At 41.0% G+C, this 21366-nt stretch overlaps 1 protein-coding gene across 3 annotated transcripts in view; it reads right to left on the reverse strand.

Moving 5' to 3' along the window:
* LOC139722431 (myophilin-like) overlaps window positions 1-19982 on the reverse strand; it is a 29741-nt gene extending 9759 nt beyond the window's left edge. Inside the window, exons 1-3 of one of the 3 annotated variants that reach the window (XM_071633724.1) lie at window positions 19806-19982; window positions 3466-3581; window positions 658-724 (exon numbers count right to left, since the gene is read on the reverse strand). In XM_071633724.1, the coding sequence (XP_071489825.1) occupies window positions 658-724; window positions 3466-3581; window positions 19806-19856 (234 nt within the window). In that variant the 5' untranslated portion in view covers window positions 19857-19982. Of the gene's footprint in view, window positions 1-657; window positions 725-3465; window positions 3582-15857; window positions 16101-19805 lie in introns of those variants that run through there. The other 2 variants (XM_071633723.1, XM_071633725.1) reach the window with 2 other exon arrangements.
* Between the last annotated feature and the right edge of the window lie 1384 nt (window positions 19983-21366).

Below are 21366 nucleotides of genomic sequence, written 5' to 3' on the forward strand. Positions count from 1 at the left end.
CAAACTTTATGTAATTTCTGGATAAACAAACTTCCGGAATAACGAACATGACACCTAACTTTTAGGTCCCGTTCGATGAACCCTTCACCTTTTCGTTTGTCTGATTTTACTCTATTTATTAAGATTCGATATTTTAGTAACAGGAAGTCAGGTGCATGCGGGGAGTCAGGGTCAAAGGGCAACGTTAGGCCAACAGTATGGCACGCTTTCACTTTTTTTTTGGGGGGGGATGACACAAAGGAGAAGTGATTTGATAGAGAAACATGCTATAACTAAACTAAAACGTACTTCCTAATGCTATACAGAAGTTGCAGGAACACGGAAGAATCGAAAGGTCTGATCGCAAAACGACTTAACACCATTCCTGTTAAGTTGAGATATTTGGAATTTAAAGCTGCCAAAAAGCGAAGAAAATCATAAGAGTAAACTAGGCCTATAGGCACCTATGGGATATATTTTGTCATAACTTCAAAAATATCCCTTGTTATATGTTACAAGTGAGGTATCACTGGAAAGATCTTTCTTTACTCTATGTGATAATAAAATTATTTCAAAATGTTTAAAAATGGTGCTTTTTAGCCCATTTTTGCGATCAAACTTTTCAGTTTTTACAGGTGACGGAAAAAAAAGTCCGTTCGTAAATGTTAACTGTCTTACCTGCTTGAATACAGCACTGGAGGCCTCGCACTTTTTCACAGCTCCAGGGGAGAATGTGTTAACGAGTCTAAATAAAGACATACAGATGTACGCGTGTATGCATAGTGTGTGTACGGGTCAACACTATATAGGGCAGAGGGGTAGGTTTGAGGTTGAATACAGCTAACATGTCTCGAGTTTTCTCGATGACGGGGGAGGGTGCAGGAGCGTGGTTGCGGGACTAGGGGTAAAGCTTTCTGGTCATAAATAGATTCCGCGCCTTCCTTTCTTTGTTGCTCAAATAAATCTCTTTTCTTAGTATGTAGCTACTTTGCACGTAAGAGGTATGTTAGGTGTTGTGTAACTCTATACGTGTTTCTTCAACACTGTAGATTAAAATCTCTTAGACTGCGCATACTTCAATGCATCATTATAGAAAACTCATTGTCATTTGGCCCACAAATTGTATTTTTTTTCTTTTTCTCATAATGGGAGTGGCATTAATCCGTAGTAATTTGATAATGGCAAGGCCTTTTTACCCCTCAGATTATTTTTTATTGAAAAACAATTTGATATTACAACTGTAAAATAGATGTCGCATCTAGCAACCGATCCTTTGAAAGTACCTTGCGGCTCGTGTTTATTTGTGTAAATTAAAAATGGAATTAGATAATAATTGATGGAATACTTTTCTTTGATTACACATAGGGCCTAATGATGCAATCGACTAAATAGTTATATGTGAATTCTTTTGTAAAGTTGTAAAGTCGCTTTGAAGAAGAATTATCCCTTTGATAGTGTTTTGTCACTGAAAGCACAATAGTAGTGGTAATGTATATAATTATTTAGGAAAGGCTGAGTCTATTTCTAACGGAAAACTTATAACATCCATGCAAGGACATTGTTGTTATCATTTTCATGATTATTATCACTAATTTTTATTATCAAATCACCCAATGATAAACAACGGACAATTAAGAATACACAGGAAATGTGACAACAGGGTAAACACGACGCAAGATAAAAAAAATGGTACAAATGAATACAAAAGAGGGGGGTAAAAACACGTGGGCTAGGACTCACTTAAGTTGAGTCATGACTATTGTCCCGAAGTTTGTGACAACATTAGATTTCACTAATGAAATTGTTGGCAATGTAATCATCAAAATTCTAAGGAGCAAAAGATAAAGATAGACTGATATTCATAATATTCAAGAAGTAAAGGACTGTTTACCGGCACGACACGTTTTGCGCGGTGTTTCAAATGTGTGTTATTTCATGCATACTGTGTAAAGGAAGGACCCGGTCAGCACGTTATGGGTAGCAGAGCCTGTTCCGGGGCGTTAGTGCGGTTATACGAACAATATTATTCTATGGGTTGCCGAAGTGGACAAAGCGACACACAGACAATATTATTACAGCAAAAGCAGTCTACGCGTGGACTTTCACGGCTACTCTACGGTCTACGCACGCTGATTCTGCTTGAGTACGTCACGCTGTTATACACTGAGCATGCATTGTGTCAATAACACTTACCCTTGCAAATGGATTTTTTGTGGCATTCTCGATTTTCGTCACTGCACCAGGTTTAAATTTGTTTACTAACCTGTGAAAAATAATTAAACGATCGATGCATGCCAACATATCAAAAGAGACATTGTGAACAACAAACACACGAAAGAACCATTAAAAATGATTTTAAAAAAAACCAAGAGCATAGAAAAGACGAGCATTATCTTGTTGGAAACCAATTCATCTCACAATCTCAAGAAGCGCAGAAGTGTAGAAGAAAAATGACAAACATGCCAGGACTTTTCCTCATACTTTAAAAGTGAAAGTCTATTGTAAAGAATAATTAATACGTATGATTCGTCAATGCATCAATTATCTCAATTCATATGCAAAAACAAAAACAAAAATGGAATAAAAATTGCTTCTTTCATGATCACGAATTGTCATGTCTTCATCTCTAGTGACTTCTCACTTTCTCCATATTTAGGATAAACCAGCCTCACCTCAACGTCAATTGAAGTAGATCTTGCAAAAGGCAGGAAATGTTTCCATGATAATTTCGTGAAATCATAATTTCGGAAATAACCTTATGCTGTTATTTCTTTGAGCGGTTGAAGAAAAAAACAACAAACAAACAGGTGATTAAACCTCAATTTTAACATGTTACTTTATGTTACACACGAGGCAAGATCAAAATCAAGCGTGCATACATTCTGCGTGCTTCAAACTGTTGTTAGTGTCACGAAGACCGTAACGAGAAATTCCATGATAGTGAGGATGAAAAAAACAACAGCAAACGATCAAATCAGTGTTTGCATTTCGAAACGCAGGTTACAATAAGTATGAGATGGAAATAAACATTTAGGCACATTTGGCTCTCCATAGGATTTTCTGTCACTATCGTGGTGAATTCACTGCAATCGTGAAAATTTGATCGATCAAATCGTGTGGCGAACACACGAATACAGGTTTGTCAATCTGTAACCTTGAACCTTGACGGATGTCATTTTGGTGAAAATGCATTTAAGGACATTATATGATAGGAAAACAACTCTCATATTTGTTGGTATGGATTAATGACTTACAGTTTATAAGTGCATGAATACTCGTGAATGCTTTATGATGGTGGAATATGAAATTTCGGTACACCGAGAAACACGAGAATCACAGACAAACCTTGTAAATAAATAATTATGATACATTTGAAACGATCTTGATAAGTAGACATCCGCTATAATTGCATTGTTCCATACACTATTATCGTATCTGTTATATTCAACTTGAAGACTTCGGACTTTGTTCACTGCAAAGACTTACTTGCACAGAATGACACCGTTCTTCAGATCGTCGTATGCGTTTACTTTTTCACCAGTGTGGAATTCGATGAACTCGCAGCACTGCTTTTCTAGTTCCGGGTCACGCTTGCTCTCGATCTGTCGGGGGAGGTCAAAGAAAGATAAGAACACCAATATCGTCAAAAGTCGTGATACAGGAAAAGGATGATCAATAAAGCGAATATTGATTTCGTGAGTATTACCATTCCGATGACCGTTGCTGTCTCTACGTTCATCTCTCAGGCGGAATACCTTTCAACTGATACATATCATGACACTTTGAAATTGAGAAAACATCTGCAATGTGAGCAGAAACTTACTCAATGTTGTGGTTGGGTTTTTGGTTTTTGTTCTTTTTAATAGAGGGTGTCGAAAGTTGTACAAGTAAGGAGGAAAAGGTGTGATTACTTCCTTCATTATGATTTCTATAATAGTTTTGTTTTCTTACTTGAAGGGGGCATAGTCTGCCGTTTTGTCGAGTCCCTAGAATCATTTGTTTTTTGTTTATGGCTTATCTGTTGTAACTAATCTAATGTATTATCTACTCGTGTATTTCATTGGCCTATTGATCTGTTTTTCATGTCTTTATTCTAAGATATGGTTAAAGATCAATTATTTGAATGACTTGAAATAACTCACAATAAATTACAGATGACAGCCTTATACTTCTCAATTATACATTATGACGGACCTTTACTTCTCGTCTGCTTTATACCATTTTCATCTGTCTTTCTACTACGCTGATAATTTTGAATCGCTGAACCGCGGCATTCGTTCAAACCGTACGGTTCTGCCACATGCTATGTGTGTACGATATTGAAACTACACTGACCCGGACAATGGCGCTGAGAGTATCGCAAATCAAGATTTTTAACCACGTTAGAAATGTCAACGGCTTGTGCTGGTCCGGGGTGCTCGCCCGCAATTATGTCCTGTGTGGCTTTCCATAGGTTTGTGGTTGGTCGCAGTTTTGCCTGGCAACCAAAGAGATAGCAGGGAGTTCTCTTTGGTGTAAACTGACTAACCATTCCTGGTGGAGGGCGACTTATTTAGGCATTTTAGATCTCCAAAGAAGATGTTGTTTGGGGTTGGGCGGGGAGAGGGAAGAGTTAAAGGATAGAAGGAAAGGATTGACAGGCCCTTACATCCATGAAAAATCAGACTACAATGGAGATGATTGCTACTCCCCCCCCCCCCCCGCTCCCTTTCCTTCTCCCTGCACCTTCCAGAGTCGATTTCAGGTCATGGAGAGTTAGGGTGCCCTCCGGTGGAATTAAGATTAAAAAAATGGTGACATAATCTTAAGATGTTCGTTCGTTTTTATTTCTTTAGGAGAACAAGTGCTGTATCCACAGTCAACGTTTTCTCCCACAATATTGCGGGGAAAAAATCCCATTTTCCCTTTTTCATGTTGATCTGGCACTCGGCCCACAAACGGATGAATTTAAGCTCCCTATTACGATTTACCCCCCCCCCCCCCCCCAAAAAAAAAAAAAAATGCGTTTTCGGCAAATTACGGAAGCATAACGAGTCAAAATCGTGCTTTTTAATGTCTATTCTGCTTATCTCTTTATCACAATCCAACCGCGTTTAATCTGCTGCATTTCCTCATCTCCTTTTAGCTCTTTTCCTTTTTTTCCTTTTATCATAAACGCTGTCTCTTCTTATACTCCTGTGACAGAGACTTCCGTCAACCGAACGCACCACATGGAAACATGCGGGGTGACGTTCACTGCGACTGCCAACTGATTAGCCCTGCCCGTGTGGGCTCGACGTGTTATGGCTGGCGGAGATTTCGACGGACTTCTAAAAATGGCAGTCGACGTCGGGGCAAACCGCGTGCTTGGCATTCCTGAGGCATTCGGGGTCATGGATGTCCTCTCGGGGGGTGGGGTGGGGTGAGGGGCAAACAACGCGCAGAGTGGATGACAAGAGAATTGGAAAAGGAGGAGGAGGAGGTTGGAATGGGGAAGATGGTTTTCCATGCCTCCTCCAGAGAGGAAATTCTAGTGGAGGCAGTTGAGGGATGAGGGGGGATGGTGAGATACCAGTAGGGGGTGGGATGCGGAAAGACTGGTGAGGGCGAAAGGGAAGGGTACTGTATACTCCTCAGCTTAACCTGTTGCCCGCCAGATATTATAATCATTCAGGGCATGCTTGTCACAAACACTCCTACAAACACTTTTCCAGATGCGTCAGTCTGCGTCTCCATTCCTATGGCAATGTTTACTTTTATGTCTAGGTCACTCTGGTCCACAAAAAGTGTCTTAAAAAGAAAGGAAAAAGAAAAAGAAACCAGAGGGTCATGTACAATATCTCGAACGACGGCATGTAAAAAAAGATGATTATAGTAAGGCATAGCTTCTTTGGAAGTCAAACAAAGTCTGCTGCATTTAGACGTGATTATTGACAAATAAAAAGGCCTTTGTTCAGCTATGTTTTTAGATGTTGATGTGGTATGGCGACAGTACCAGAACAGGAGAAACAATTTCCGTTGACTTGATCTTCAGCATTCTATTCAGTGTGTCATGTCATGATTCCTTGAACCTATCAACACCTGCGTATTTTTACTGCAGAGATCACCATACATGTCGCCAAAAGACTGGCACCCCTGAATCTCTCCGCATATGTAGAAACGGAATAGATGTGGAACTGGTTGACTTCTAGACATCTGCACAAAATCAAAAAGAGATTCACCCCAAAATCGCCAATTTAAGAGCGGCGAGGAACTTCAGTTTTTAAAATGTGCAGCCAGTTAAAGATCCATCATATATTTAGCACAAAAAGGGAACATTACCCGTGGATGCGTATTTCAGCTGATACAGCTGTAATAATCCCTATATACACTCTGCGCAATGCAGGCTATTGAATTATATCCAGTGTTTGAATCGCTATCATCTTTACCTTTCATGATTCCCAAGTATTGATGTGGTACGAGAATAACGAGCTTATCACCGCACCAGGTCTTGATCATTGATATAGACCGGTAACGAGGAGGTCACGAACTCTTAGCACCTCATGAGTAGTCGGGATAAGATGTCTAAATATCCTTCGGCAGTTCACAGCATGACGTCACAGATTTCGCGAGTGCGCGCTGCTTGCTGCGTGCTGATACAACACCGGAGCTATACGGGACGCGCGATTTTACTCGCTTGCGCGCACATTCCGACGGCAGTTCGATTAGTATTACGTGTATGTGTGTGCGTGGTGGGGGGGGGGGGGTGAAATCTATGTGATGAAGATTGGGGTAATGGACTAATGTGCTACAAAAGCTAAGTTTATCATACTGATTCATCATTTTTATTTACAATGATAAATTGACAACTCCATAACGTGACGTCATTGGTAATGAATGGGGCCTGTACCTTGGGTGTTTGTGGGCTGGACACCTTGTTAGCGTAATGACAGCACAATGGCACCCCGTACATACACGTTGAACACTGAACGACGTATCTTATTAAAAGTATATGACTGTTTACTTATTGCTTGTTGCTTTGGTCGGTACTTGAAGATCTAATGTCACATATTGTGTAACAAATCAGACATTAATTTTCGGATTCCAGTCTTATCCCATCTGAAAACCCAAACGATAGGATGTAGACCCTATAATGTGTGTTTTTATGCAGAACTTAATTTCACACTGCAATCAGATGGGGAAAAAAGATCATTCAACCCCCTTCTCCACTTTTAAAGCAGACATATCACAAAAGTAGAGAGAGAAGGAGAAAAATCTAGAGGGACAAAATGTGAGAAATAAGATGTGTAAAAGTTCTCCTCAGGTTATTTAATCAAAACTATAACGGCACACCATTTTTTTCTTTTTTATGTGCAGTATTAGAATATGATTGATGACTGCCAATTTATCAAGTGCTTTTAGCAGAAAATACTCGTTGACTTGGCGACGTGATTAAAACCATAATTTGTGGGCGTTCTGCCGGACGTAATTTTTATCATGAAGAGGAAAATGAGTTTGTAGCCACAGTCTATCTGTACGTTTGTAGTTCCGTTATTTTTCTATCTCTTTCCCGAGGAAGGAAATCCGGACCACGCGAGGAATGTCCCTCCCCCTCCATCCCCTCCCTGGCCTCCCCCTCCCATTCCTAATCTGAGGCATTCCCTATCACTGATGTGCTCATGGCAGTATTCAAAACAGGGAGTTGGAATTTGGAAGGGACCTCTGGGTTAACCAAGACAAGCTTGGTCCCATTTTTCGGCGTTGTGCAGTCCCCAACTAATGCACGCTCTGCCACAAAAACAGGATCGGGGTATGGTGGTATAATTATACCCTCGCAACGCGTGTTAAAATTTGTCGATTTGTTTCTTTTTTCTGAAGGCGTCGACCACAGCTATTTGAAAAATCACGTGCATAATTCTTTAATATGTAATCATTATACGTGTATAACTTGTTTTTTTTGTAGTACGGTCATGTAATGAGTTAACTATTATTGATCCCATTTCTACACTTAAAAGCTAATTTTTGTTGAATCATATATCTACATATGTTGGTTTAGATTATAAAAAAGAGGAACATTCTTTCTTATCTCAAGTTCTTTTTTCTGTGTATCTGTCTTTTGGGTCAAACGTCTCTACTGCGATTTAAAAACAAAATTCTTTCAGTGATCTAGGACTTAGTGCAGATAATCACATTCAATTCAATTCAATTCAAGTGAATTCAATGTAGGTCGTGGACTGCATGTTTTTGTACTCAAGACAAGATTTAGATATATAGTGAAAGCATGGACCCCCCCCCCCCCCTCCAACAAAAAAGAGGCGTAAAAAGGGGTGCTGACGATTGTAGAGGAGGGTATACTTGTACTTAAAAAAAACCCATGCTGTCTTGAATTCTTTTAGCGTCATCTCTCGTCTTACCTTTCTAAGTTCAACTGACGGTTTTATGTTTACTGAGAACAGATATGACTCGTTTGAGGTATGCAGAAAATGTCTTTTCATTTTCCTTTTTCCCCTTCACTACCTTCTTGCCCGTGAAACTGAAAGTTGCTTCTTTGAGACGTAAGAATTACCCCCGGAATTACCAGACGATCGTCAAGCCATGGCCTATCCTCGCGCACCCGTATAAGGAGATAGAGAACCAGTCGTCTGCCGTAAAATATTTGCGACTTGGTGCATCACAGTTTGCTCCGCTTTCTTTCATTCTTTCCTTGAACTTTCCCTCTTATAAATCTTCTTTTCTTATCCGTCTGTTTCTCTGTGAAGAAATTATGCCTCCGTAAACGACGAAGTACTGAAATGTGCAGCTAGTTAGTATAGATGTTAATAGTTATAGATAAATGAAGAGAACAAAGCCATAAACAAACAGCAGAAGTTTAAGACTACTTCATTAGTACAGGCTTTGACACATCTACTCCAAGAATGCCCATTTCCGGGGTTTGGTATGATTCTTTATCAATTAGAGTTTTTTTTTCCTTTTTCGTAAAATAGTAATTTCGTAAGAGTTTCATTGAGATTATAAATCCTTTTGAGAATAATTGTTCAAAAGCCTCTGAACTGTTAAAGTTGCAACTGTTTCTTAAAAGGACTACACATTAATTTTTAGAAGATTGAAGTTACACCAATTGGCCTTTTTCTTCTCAAAATCTTCGTTTTGAACATCCCAGGCTCTTGTAAACATATGGGAAGAATTCAAGGAAATCCATCTGATCTTTCTTTGACGTAAGAGTGACGTGCAGTAAAATTCATTGTTGCCAATTTAATGATAAGAAGATGACACTTTCTGCAGGAAAAAAAAAAATCCCCCAGACTGACTCGAGGGGTCAAAATAGGTCAGTCACGTATTCAGATTTCATTCAGAGTGGTGAAGAAACACATCCTTCATACGGATGTTGATTTACATCACCAACATCCCCTTCCCCTCCTTCTAATGCCATGTACGTCCATTAATATGCATCAATCAAATAACATCAATGCAGTCACGGTCAAATGTTGACATCAATGCTTGAGGTCAGACTAACAAACGTCCATAGAGAAGGAACAACCTTGTATAGTGTTTCCTTTACTTGACTGAAGTAGTTTTGTAATCATGAGGTGTTAGTAAGCAAAAGAGTATCAGGGTTAAATGTGGAAGTATTTTCCAAAACTAGTACACAGTTTCAGGTCAGTTGAACTGAACTGAACTGAACACAAATATCGCTCAAATTAATCCAATTAAGACTCCTGTCATCCATCTTTTCCTCACGTTCAATGACATCCAATTTGCACTGCGTTATTCTATTTTTGTACAACCACAATTCGATACCTGTCGTCGAACGCACTTTTTCGCGAAAATAATTCATGCAGGATTCCGTAGACGACAGACCTATGGGGTATATATTGGCATGCTAAGGGAAGAAATGACGTGATGTATTAAGTAAACGTTTGTTGTGCGCATTGCCAACATCGGAATATACAAACATATCCCAAAAGCAGGTCTCTAGCTTGAGATATACTCCAGTCGACTTTCCAGAGAATGACGGTCTTCATAAAAGTACATGGCTTCAGCAATCCCAAGACCAAGACCCACGCTGTGCCATGCATAATCATAATATACATGTATCGTATATTGTTACGCAAATTGAGAGAGGGGGAGGGGTAGAGATAGACAGATATACCGCAGATAATACATTCATGATCATAATACATGACAGCTAACTACATAGAACAAATATATACCAGATGACCTCACCTTCATCATTCGATACCTCATGTCTCCATAGGCCGGTCCCTTGTTCGCTTCGCCCATGTTTGATAATATAAATGTGGGTCTAGGTCTCCGCTCAAATAAAATCCAAATAGGTATAACCAAGAAGATAGTAGAGCCGTCCCTTTGTGTCTAAAAGAGGAGCACTTTGAAAATATTCTGGCGAATCTTAACGAAAAAGAGATATCTGCATCAACGACGGATAAATGTGACCTGTCTAGTTCACACGTACAGCTCAGTCAACTTCGGAGGAGTACTTAGGATATTGGACCAGCGACAGAAGTTATGCCCCGAAAAAATGCGTCTCGACAAGTGAGCCCGTGACGTTAGCGAGAGTTCGAGATTCTGGGTCGGATTGGATCAAATTCTTCCCTCGGCGGTTGGTCAGAAGGAGGTGTAAGAGGGAGCGAAGGCAAATGGGGGGGAAATGAAGTCGATGTCTCGACGGCGGTGAGGAGTTGGTGCAAAATGTCGACTAGGGGTGGGAATTCCTCTGTTTTATATACTCCGAGTTACCCGCCTCACGGAGCCGATATTGGAGGGGCGAGATTGTGGTGGTAGATTACTTGGTCAGGCGGGGTGCGTTGTCCATTATGCCATTTCATACTCTAACCCCTTGATTAATTTGATGAGCTTTCCAGTTGGGATGTTCTCTTTCCCTCTTTTCTCTCACCCTCCCTGGCATCCCCCTCCTCCTCCCCTCTTATAATTCGGACATTTATATGAATTCAAGGTCAGTCAATGTCAGGTAGACGAAGCATTCTTTGGAGGAGGGGGGAGGGGCAGCAAAGGATCCGAAGACCCCCTCAGTGCATCTGAACAGACTTTAAATCACGGATGCGTCCGGAAGGAATGTCTTCTAAACGGCAATTATGTCACAATATCAACAGGGGATCTTTTCTCTGCAGCCATTCACCGAATGCTTAGAATAACGAGCATTGTTTGTGATCACTGTTTTCTCAAAACAAATTTGTTTCTCTCTCATATATGATTCATATACCTCTTTGGTTGCAATGTGAAGAACGACTTACTTCAGACTCCCTACATTTTTCCCCATCTTCTTAGTGACATTATCCAAGTTTAAACTAATACCTTTCTCTCCAAGTGTACTAATTGGTTCATTTAGGTTTTGTTGGGAAATGTCTCCTTTTTTCCCTTACCTTTCTCATTCTACTTCTGCTTCTTACTCTACTTCTTTTCTTCTTCAAATTCTTCTTCTCCGTTTTATTCAACCTTTCCTTCTCCTCCTCCTCCTCCCCTCCTCCTCCTTCTTCTCCTCCTCCTTTTTTCTTCTTCTACATCTCGTTCTTTTTCTCTTCCTCATTCTCCTCATTCTTCTACTTTTTTCTTTTTCCTTCTCCTACACCTCCACCTCCTCCTTTTCCTTTTTTTCCTTCTCCTTCTTCTTCTTCTTCCTCTCCTCCTCCTCCTCCGTTTTCTTCTCCTTCTTTCTCTTCTTCTTTTTCGGCAGGAATTTACACGCATTAACTTTCGTCATTGCCGTTTTTCTACAAGTTATAAAATACTAAGTTGCTGGAATTAATGAAGAAATTTTACAAAAGCGTCATGATTGCAATTGATATGGGGAGATGGAACTAAAAAAAGACCTCAACGAACAGAAAAATACATAATTTACGTCTTTCAGCCTCATCATCATCATATCTATACAGCATACTTTCAAGTAGGCCTACTTAGTAGAGCAGGTAATCATACAAAATGTAATTTCGAGGTATGAGATCAAAATGCTCCTTGTATAGTCATTCTCCCCCCCCCCCCCCCTTTGTGGGTCAATGAGGTATTACGATATGAAATTATATACTTTTGGACACTGAAATTACAAGGGGAATCTAAGGAAGATATGAGTCATCCATCGAATTCTAAAGTATACAGATACTGACACGAAGTGGATCACATTTCATTTCGGGCTGCTTTTTTTCCATAGTAAAATATAGGTTTCGATTGGTCATGTCATCATTAACCTCATTGTTACACTCCTCACTCTCCGTGCCGATATGCGCGAAATTTCAGGGGTGAAAAGAACAGCTGCGAAGAGAACAAAGGCTGACTTTAATTGTAACCTCATACCATTGACCTAGGGTAGCAACTACGTAGGAAAAGCAGCGATCTCGAGTAAGTTAGATCCCCGAGGAACAAGGGCATGGCCCTGTTTAGAAATTCTTACGTTTCATCGCGCCCCGCTGCGTCGTGAGCGATCATTTTGTCGAACGAACGCCAGTTCGTACTTACGTTTGTTTGCCAACTTTATTATTCAATTTTTTTTTTTTACGAATGGCCTGTGATTGCTAACTCTGCGTCGGTTGGTTTTCATGTTCTCACACAAACGGGGTTTCAGGTTGCTCTTGAGGTACCACGAAAATAGGCGGCAGTTTAAATTTTTGTTTTGTTTTGTTATATGTATGTTTATGTTTACATGTGTGTGAATATTCTTTTAATCAGTTCCAAGTTGTCTAACACTGCCTCATACTTTGATTAATTTTTGTTTGTAATGTAGTTCGAAAAATTGAAAATATTTGTAAGCAACCGATCAATAAAGGACGCACCAGAGCGGGTTTAACCCGCTCTGGGACGCACTATAGAAAAAAAAAAACGAAATGTCGCTCCATATCCTAGAGCATAATGTTTTGTTTATCTATAGCGTTATTGCCAGTGTGGGACAGATTCATTAAAATAAATTGTCTTTTTGTTTTAGTTTTAATGCCTCTATATAGATTACCCCGACGAGCGCGAATAGATGAACCTATACAAGTTATGAATTTTGTATAACTTGTTGACAGTGTTGACCTATCAGGACCGATACGGTGGGCTTTGGAGAGAAAAAAACCCCCACAAAATTCCATCTATAGCATTACTCTAATGTCCAACAAGAGAACTGTCGTAAGAATCACCCTACCCCTCTATCTTCTTATACTGGAAACGAAATTTTTCGTTGTTAATATACAGTAACACTGAACGTGCGGATATTTAATGAGCAAGATGTGGTTGTTCTGCGCTTAACACCCATACTCCTCATGGAATATGGGGACGCGCATGCGCAGTAAGCTTGAGATAGTTTCGTTGGCGTCGCCGCCGTGGGGACCAGCCAATTTACGGCTTGGCTTCCACGAGGGAAAACGAGGAATCAATCTCTGCACATACCGATGTCACTGTGCATTTACATCCAAAAACAGCTGATGTAGGAGTCGGTCAACGAATCCGAAGACGATATTAGAGAGTTAGAGAGAAGGGGAGGGGGGGGGGGACGCATGTTGACATTGTCAAATTAACAATATAAGAGCCTAGATGAAAAACGTCGGCCGTGATTGGCGTGAGTCGTATTGATGCAGATGATAATTAATATCGAATGTAAACATTAGCTTTCTTCCTTCCGTCAAAGAAAGGTAAATAGATAGATAAAGAGATAGATTGGAGAAATAAGGATAAAGGTTTCTTAATACTTTTTTTTTTTTGTCTTACGGGTGTTTTTACTTTCAGTATTTTTCAGATGTTGAGACAAGTCGCTACGACGGAGGTGTAAGTGAGAAAATGAAATATTAGGGAACAACATAACGTGCACCAGGGACAGAATTACCAACTGGTAGTCTTTTTCCCCGTGTATACCATGTGGCATATACGCATGCTTACATACACACACACACACACACACACACACACACACACACACACACACACGTACACGCAAATAAATCAAGATGCGCGAACTAAACTTTAATGAATCGAATGTTTTCGATTTGTCAAAAGCCCTCAGTAAATATGACGTTACCGAGATAACAAAATGTTTACAGAAGCTAAAATGAATTGATGCAACACTATGGAATCAAATTACAATACAAAGGAATATCTACACAGCCTTGGTATAGGCATGGAGCTATCGTTTGTAGCTCCATGGTATAGGCAACCTCCCTCATATTTTGACGTCAGAAGTACGGTGTGGCTGTTAAAAATAAATGATCAAATTAATCGCATTCCATCTGGCAAAACAACTCGAAGTCAGTTCGGTTGTGTTGGCGCTATGACATAGTTTGACAACTCCGCACCAACCGCCCTATCTCCCCCTCCCTCCCTCCCTCCCCCTCTCACTGTCAGTCTCTATTTCTGGGTATCTCTAGCTCTCTGTCTATATCCCTATCCTTGTAAACTTTCAGCGAAAGGTAGATGGCGCTGTCGACAACAATGGCTGGGCTGGGTGTGTCCTTCCCGCGTCCTTCCCTGCCTGCCTCCATCTATCGCTGTGCATTCTGGGAGAAGTAACCGAAACCAGGAGAATGCGTATGGAATGCTTGGAGCGGAGGGGGAGGGTGGAGGTGGTGGGGGGGGGGGGGACTCCTTTCTTCCTTTGGCATCTGTTGCGCCACAACATGGGCAGAGAGTCAACGTCACCATCCTCCAACCATGTTAGCAATTATGGTAAGTTATGCGACGGTGTCACTGCCACGAGCGCGTTCGCTTTCAGGCCAAACATACCGAACATCTTTTCCGAAAGCTCAACGGCAGCACCCCGACTGGAGGCTATTATAGAGATGAGTGAAACAATGTCTGCTGCCACCAAGGCCGGAAGTTCATTGAAGGGGTGCAAAGGAAATACCCCGTTCCTACTGTGCCATGAATTTTCAGAGTTTCGCATTGATCAAATCAAACTACAAACGTTTGCGATTATGTAAGATAAACTTTTGCAGCATCTATATCATCTATAGTACATGACAATCTAATAAAAACAAACAAACAAACAAACAAACAAACTAAGCTTAAAGTCAGGAGGGGTGGGGGTAGTTGTCCCGTGACGTGTTGATTGGGTGCGGTTACGTCCAGAGTTATAAACGTCATGTCAAGTGATTAACTTACAATGTAGAATGCCTGTTGCTTTGAAACACATCTACAGAGTAGACACCTTCCTCTTCTGTTTCTTTATTTTTTATTTTTTACGTTTTGCTTTTTGTTTCTCTAACCAAGGAAGAAAATGTGATAAGGAATGGGCCAGTAATCACAAAGTCAGCTGAATATTCAAGTCTTGCCTTTTATCACAATAAACTTTATTGTGTGATGCGAGGGTTTGGGTATCTGTGCTTTGGCGTCGTGCACACAGTAGAAGAATGAGAAGTTATTGAGTTTCGATATCCAGACAGAACTATTCAAAATCATTTTGTGTCTATCTGAGAAATAGCAAAATACGTACTTTGCCCTTACCGAGACGAAAAGAAAAAATAAAACCATAAATGATTAAATCAAAGGGGGTTAGAATTGTCGAAATGGGAGCCATGTGCCATCGATTAAACCTTTGAGGAAAGAAGTCGAAGCAGCGTAAAAGGGTGACGTTTAGTCGCCTGGTCCCAAAGATTGGAAAAAAAAAATCGGCTTTAGAGGAAAGATCGCGAGTCAAGTTTAAGGTGTCATGTGGTTATCGCGAAAGCAGAGGTGGCCTATCACGTGATGCGAAAAAAACAAAACAAAACAAAACAAAATGTGACTCGCGAGATCGCTCATGGTGAAGTCCGCGTGTAATTTGCATACCGCCCCCTCCCATTCTTCTCCCGGTGAGTGCGAAAAGGCCTCTAAGATGGCCATAGTATAGTATATATCACTCTAATTAGTCCTGACCAATTAACGGTTTGTGCTTTGCCTTGCTTTGCTTAGCTTTGCTTTGAGGTGGCGTCACCGAGCCTTACCTTCATCGCCGTCTTGCGGGCATCGCCCATAGGTGCCGCCTGGAAAGCCATTGTGGAAAGCTTCGTTTAATTCCTGAACGAGCTGTGGAAATGGAAGTGTTGTGGGCAGGAGCACCAGCAAGGCGTGTATGGTTCCGATCAGCGACCGCGACAGAACTGACTCGCTTGATCACCAGGAAAAGACCGCCTCAAAACGCAAACAAGAGCCGGATGGGTGACAATATTTAAAGATTGTCTTTCGGGTGTGCGAACAAGACCTAGAGGGTGTAGATAGGGGATTAGGATAGACAGTTGGTGTGCGCTTGTGTCCGTTGCTAGGAAGCGGCGCGACGTGATTGGATGGTTAAGGATGAGCCTTTGTCGAAGAGCGCGCGCGCGGAGCGCAAGAAATCTTCGTTGATAGGTAAGAAGGGCGCAAAGAGGACGGGGCGGGTCACGATTTTTGCGGGCGAGAGGATATCCGTGTAGGATATCTTATATCCTTGCAAGGAATTTCGACGTCTCGGAATGCAAAGACCTTTTAAGGGGCTACCAGAAGGCAATGAGATGGTGAAGCGATCAGTAAGGAGGAAGGGGGGGGGGGGATGGACGAAGGGTAAGCGGGCATTTGGAGCTAAATTTAGAACCAAAGGATGGCTGTTTAGCTCTTTCTCCTTTCTATGGTCCCCTAATAAAAACGTAGAGTCTAAGAGCAGTCTACAACGTCTGAATGTTCTGAGCAGCAATCGCTCATCGCAATGGCATCTCGCTCTGGGCGCGGAACGTGGGCCTGCCTGACTCCAGAGGAAATATCAGCCCTTCCAACTCCGTGCCAGAGTGAGGGGGACCCTACAATGCACATACAGCCACTGCAACGCCATCCACAACACACCTGATATAGGCCTACTCATAGACGACATAAAAACAATCGGATATGACTTTGGCGCCTTATAGATCTTGTCTCCAGTCGACACTGCCTTCCTTCAGTGCGCAGACTCTCTTGAATTTTTCTTCCCGGTGACCTTCTTAACAGTTCTTTACTCAATCAGTCTGCTTTCTAACCTTGCAAGGGATGTTACAGCAATGTCCTGACACTGCCTGAGTTGAGGTTGTATTTCACTTTCTCGTATCTAAAAGGAGGTTTCCAATGGTATATCCCGTAAAATATCACGATATCGAAAACTGATTCCTTGGTTGATATTAACATCATTTTATTACGTATTTCACATTGAATAAATTGTTCACAAAATTTAAAAAATAGAAAATCTATCATATCGCATTACAATGGATCCCTACATGGATACAGCAAATCATATGCTATTATGCAGTTTTCATACAGAAAAAAAGGAAAACAAACGAACAAATAGTTCGTTCAATTGACTTCATATTTCATTTATGTATGAAAAGGAAATTCAGAAATCAAATCAAATCAATCAATCAATCAACATTAGTTGACTGTTGAAAACCTCAGTATTCGGAAAAATTAAAGGTAAGACATTGTATTTTCAGATACATTCTCATACCACATGAAACTTTACAGTAAAATAAATCGGCATGAGTGTCTAAACAGACAGATAATGGTACATAGTATCGGGAGGGGGGGGGGGGGCATTTCATGAAGCACTTTGTCCGACAAAGTTGTCGCACAGATTTGCTCTCAGCCAATCAGATGTAACGGTTTGTCAGAAAAATATCCGACCAAAATGCTTCATGAAATGCCCCCCTGGCGTGTGGTGGGTTAAATGTCATCGAAGAGAAAGAATGACAAGGAGAAACGGGAACGAGAGAGAGAGATATGGGGGGTGGGGTGAGGAAGATGCGTCTGCCACCCTGTATTCCTCAAGTACGAAGCAAGTCAGTCGAAGGTACGTGATCGGAGTTTAACCTTCCGAGGACCACGACACCTACAGACACCATGAAGACACTTCATACAAACACAGTGTCAATGCATCATTTGGTATGTCAGGAATAAACGACAATGTCAACTTACGAAATATCGGTAGGAACGTGACAGGGAGACTTTAATAGCATTCCAAGAGACTCGACTGACATTTTATTGTGTGTTTAGTTTCTTCCGTAAAACCAAGCAGGCAACTTCAACTGAGATAATTATCATGGTGGCGCATGTTTTTTTCGTCCACTGCCACTCAGAATGTAAACCTGCTTCATGGCAGGCGGGGATCGCTGTTATGGTGCGAGGATGGGTATAAGATAACGTTATGCAGAGATGTCCTTGGAAGGTTTTGACCCTCGCTGAAAATATGGCATTTTAAATCCCTGTAAAATTTTTGTCTAAACTTTATAAAGTATGATGATAAACTCGGTATTAAGTGTTGTCTCCCACTATATTGCTTTGCTGTTAATCGCATAATTAGATGCTTTATCTGCCTTGCATTGACGAACAAATGTATTATATATATATATATATATACTATATCATATTTCACAGCATAATAATCGATGGGTATTCTCTGCAGTATTTACGATACTTTTTTTAAACATAAGAGCAAATATCAAGAAATACAAATTACCTTGAAATTCAATATATTCAAAATCTTATCAAGTATAGAAAAAACAAAAAACGCCCCAAAATGCACGTCTTTGGCGTTATTTTGGAAATAATTGCAGGCTTGAGGCTTGACGGATATGCAAGAAAAATGTCGAAGTATCGAATCATTCCCTTGAATTCAGTGCTATATGCAGGGCTCGACACTAACGGTGGCCCGGTGGCCCGGGGCCACCAAAAATGAAAGTCGGGCCACCAAATTTCAAAAAAGGGCAAATTTGGTGGCCCACCTCGGGCCACCAAAATGTTTTGCAAAGTATGTCAATAAATTCGTAACTTTTTGCGCCCGAAATTGGCAGTTAAATTTGCTTAAAGGATGGATGAAAAGGACTGAATGAGTGCCTGAGAGTGAGTGTTGCAAGTTTGTTGAAGTTTATTTATGAGTAGATATGTCCAACTTCTAATTCGTACTATCATAAACTTATATATTTGACTCATAAAAAAAAGGACTCTTAATGTTTTTTATTGTTTTTTGGGGGACACCAAATTTTTCTCTCGGGCCACCAAAAATTTGAAATTTAGGATTTTGGTGGCCCCATCGGGCCACCAAACAAAAAAGTTAGTGTCGAGCCATGCTATATGTTTTATAATAAGTGAAATTTTATATACTTTTTACTTTTTTTTTCAATGTAGGAAACCTTGTTTCCTCCACAGAGAGTTGGAGGGATAATGTTGAGCTGAACCGTGATGTAAACCGTAAACGCGAGTGCTGTGTTTATCGGGGCGGCCCCGGTAATGACATATCGAACTATAAACGCCACAGTTGGTAGTCAGCAATTATTTCCCCCAGTGAAACAAACTACTTTTTAATTTCGTATATCAATATCGTTATCGTTCTTTGCTGGACTGTGAAGTTTTCAAATGGGCTCATTATGTCCTTTTTTTGTGTGTGTATATGCCTGTGTATGTGGCCGGAAATCCGCGACATTTTCCTTGTTAAAAATAAGCTTAATTCACACTGCATCGTGGGAATTCCTGACGTGCCAATTAGTAAACATTATATACCTTTACTGTTAAGCTTCAAGACATAATGTGTCGGTATACTGTTAAAAAAACAACAACCCCCCCCCCCAAAAAAATAAATAAATAAATACTTATCAATTGATGAAGGCAATTTATCATTATAGACCAATAAGATCGGGTAGAGGTACCGTTCTCTGTCATCTCACAACGATGCTCACAGCGTATCAAATAAAGAAAATAAGGAGTTAGGAACTATACCTCGTTAAAGTAATTTTGTTAAACATCTAACGCATCACTGTCATGCATTTACCTATATAGCCATTATACGGAAACCCCCTTGCCCTTATAGGAACTTGTCAACTTTTGATCTTTCAAAGACAGGCCTATATCCAAATGCCGGTCGTCATGGAAACTAGATACTCTTCCCTAGTTAGTCTTACCTTTGAAGCAATATAACGGGTATCTCCCATTGGTCGAACCTGATTCGCCATGTTGCCTTGTTTTGTGTGTACGCGCGCTAATATTTATCCAGGAAAAAATAGTATTGTGCGGCCTCCTGCAACCCGAGCAGACGACACGGAAACCCCTTTCGCGCAAAATCTAGATAGGGAAGTGATACAATCAGAGCTCTAAAATGTCTTTTTACCATGATGATGCGATATGGGGTTGGTGGTCAGAGTACGCATGCGTGGAATAAATGTATTAAACAAACAAAGGTGTATGTAGCCGTTCGGTTTCGCTGTCCACGTTCAAAGCGGCACTGCGTCTGTGAAGGTATGGACGGGTGGGCGGTGGGGAGCTGGGGAGGGTGGGGGCTCAGAGATTGAAACTAGCCCAAAAATGTGTGCACACTATAAAATTTTCGTACATGAATTATTGGTTACTTGGTTGATTAAGGGGTGAGCCAACGGTTTCATGTGGAAAGTAGAATGTAGAATAAGACATATAGGCCTATGCAGTTTCATGTAGAGATAAATATTCCCTAAATGTACAATTTTATTGGGTCCGTATGATTGCATTTGTGTGTGCGTGTGTGTGCGCGTGTGAGTGTTAGTGTTAGTGTTAGTGTGATGCTTTCTGAGCCCATAAAAATTGAAATGAGTAATTTGTCAGGTACAATAAACCCACCACAGTTTATCACACCGCAAAGTGTAGACTGCGCGCTGTTAATTCTCACCAGCAATCGACCGCTTTAACACCCCCCCCCCCCACCTCCTTCGTGGCATTTTCCTCGTGCCACCCCATCTAGGGAAGTGGTCAATGAGAGAAGCAATCACGCAGGCCACCAATTAACCCATTTAACAGGTTATCAGTTCGCCAGAGACATTAGATCATCGCATCGCGATGCGTCTATACGCCTTTTGTTTTGCTTAAAAATATGTGATTACTGGCAAACACACACGCAGACACGCACACACACACGCATACTCTCTCTCTCTCACACACATGAGCAGATAGATACACGCACGCTCTCTAACCCTCTTTCTTTCTGCCTGTGTTTCCCTGCTGTTTAACATGCTTATCTTGACTGTTTTGCCATGCCAGCGGGACCTCATCAGGAGCGTGCCCTCAGAATGCCCCACCCTCGATCACTCCTCCTATCAGTGGTCCGATATGCCACTGATATAGCAACACGAGCCTATCATGTGGTCCACGTTCCATCCACGTGGACATGCTCAGAACCAACTACCCATTGGTCGTGCCTACGTGACGAATTCCATACATAAATGCCCCAACTATAATATGTGAAATCTCGACACAAATCCCGTCCAGAGTAGATGTGAAATCAGTAAAATTGCAGAAGTCCGGCTATACCTTAATGACCCCCCCCCCCCCCCCCCCCCACCAGAAATAATAATGACAGTTTTTGGGTATTACTACTTAGGTCGATACCCAGAGAGAATTTAAATGACGAATCTTGGTCTATAACGATTTTGCTAAGTAGTATTGGTTATTTCCCTCGTAAAAGGCCGAATTCTTATGAAAATCTGTGTTGTGCCG

This window comes from Diadema antillarum, unplaced genomic scaffold (assembly GCF_040938485.1).
Source record: "Diadema antillarum isolate AM-2024a unplaced genomic scaffold, OU_Dant_1.0 scf00000165, whole genome shotgun sequence".
Classification (NCBI taxonomy): domain Eukaryota; kingdom Metazoa; phylum Echinodermata; class Echinoidea; order Diadematoida; family Diadematidae; genus Diadema; species Diadema antillarum.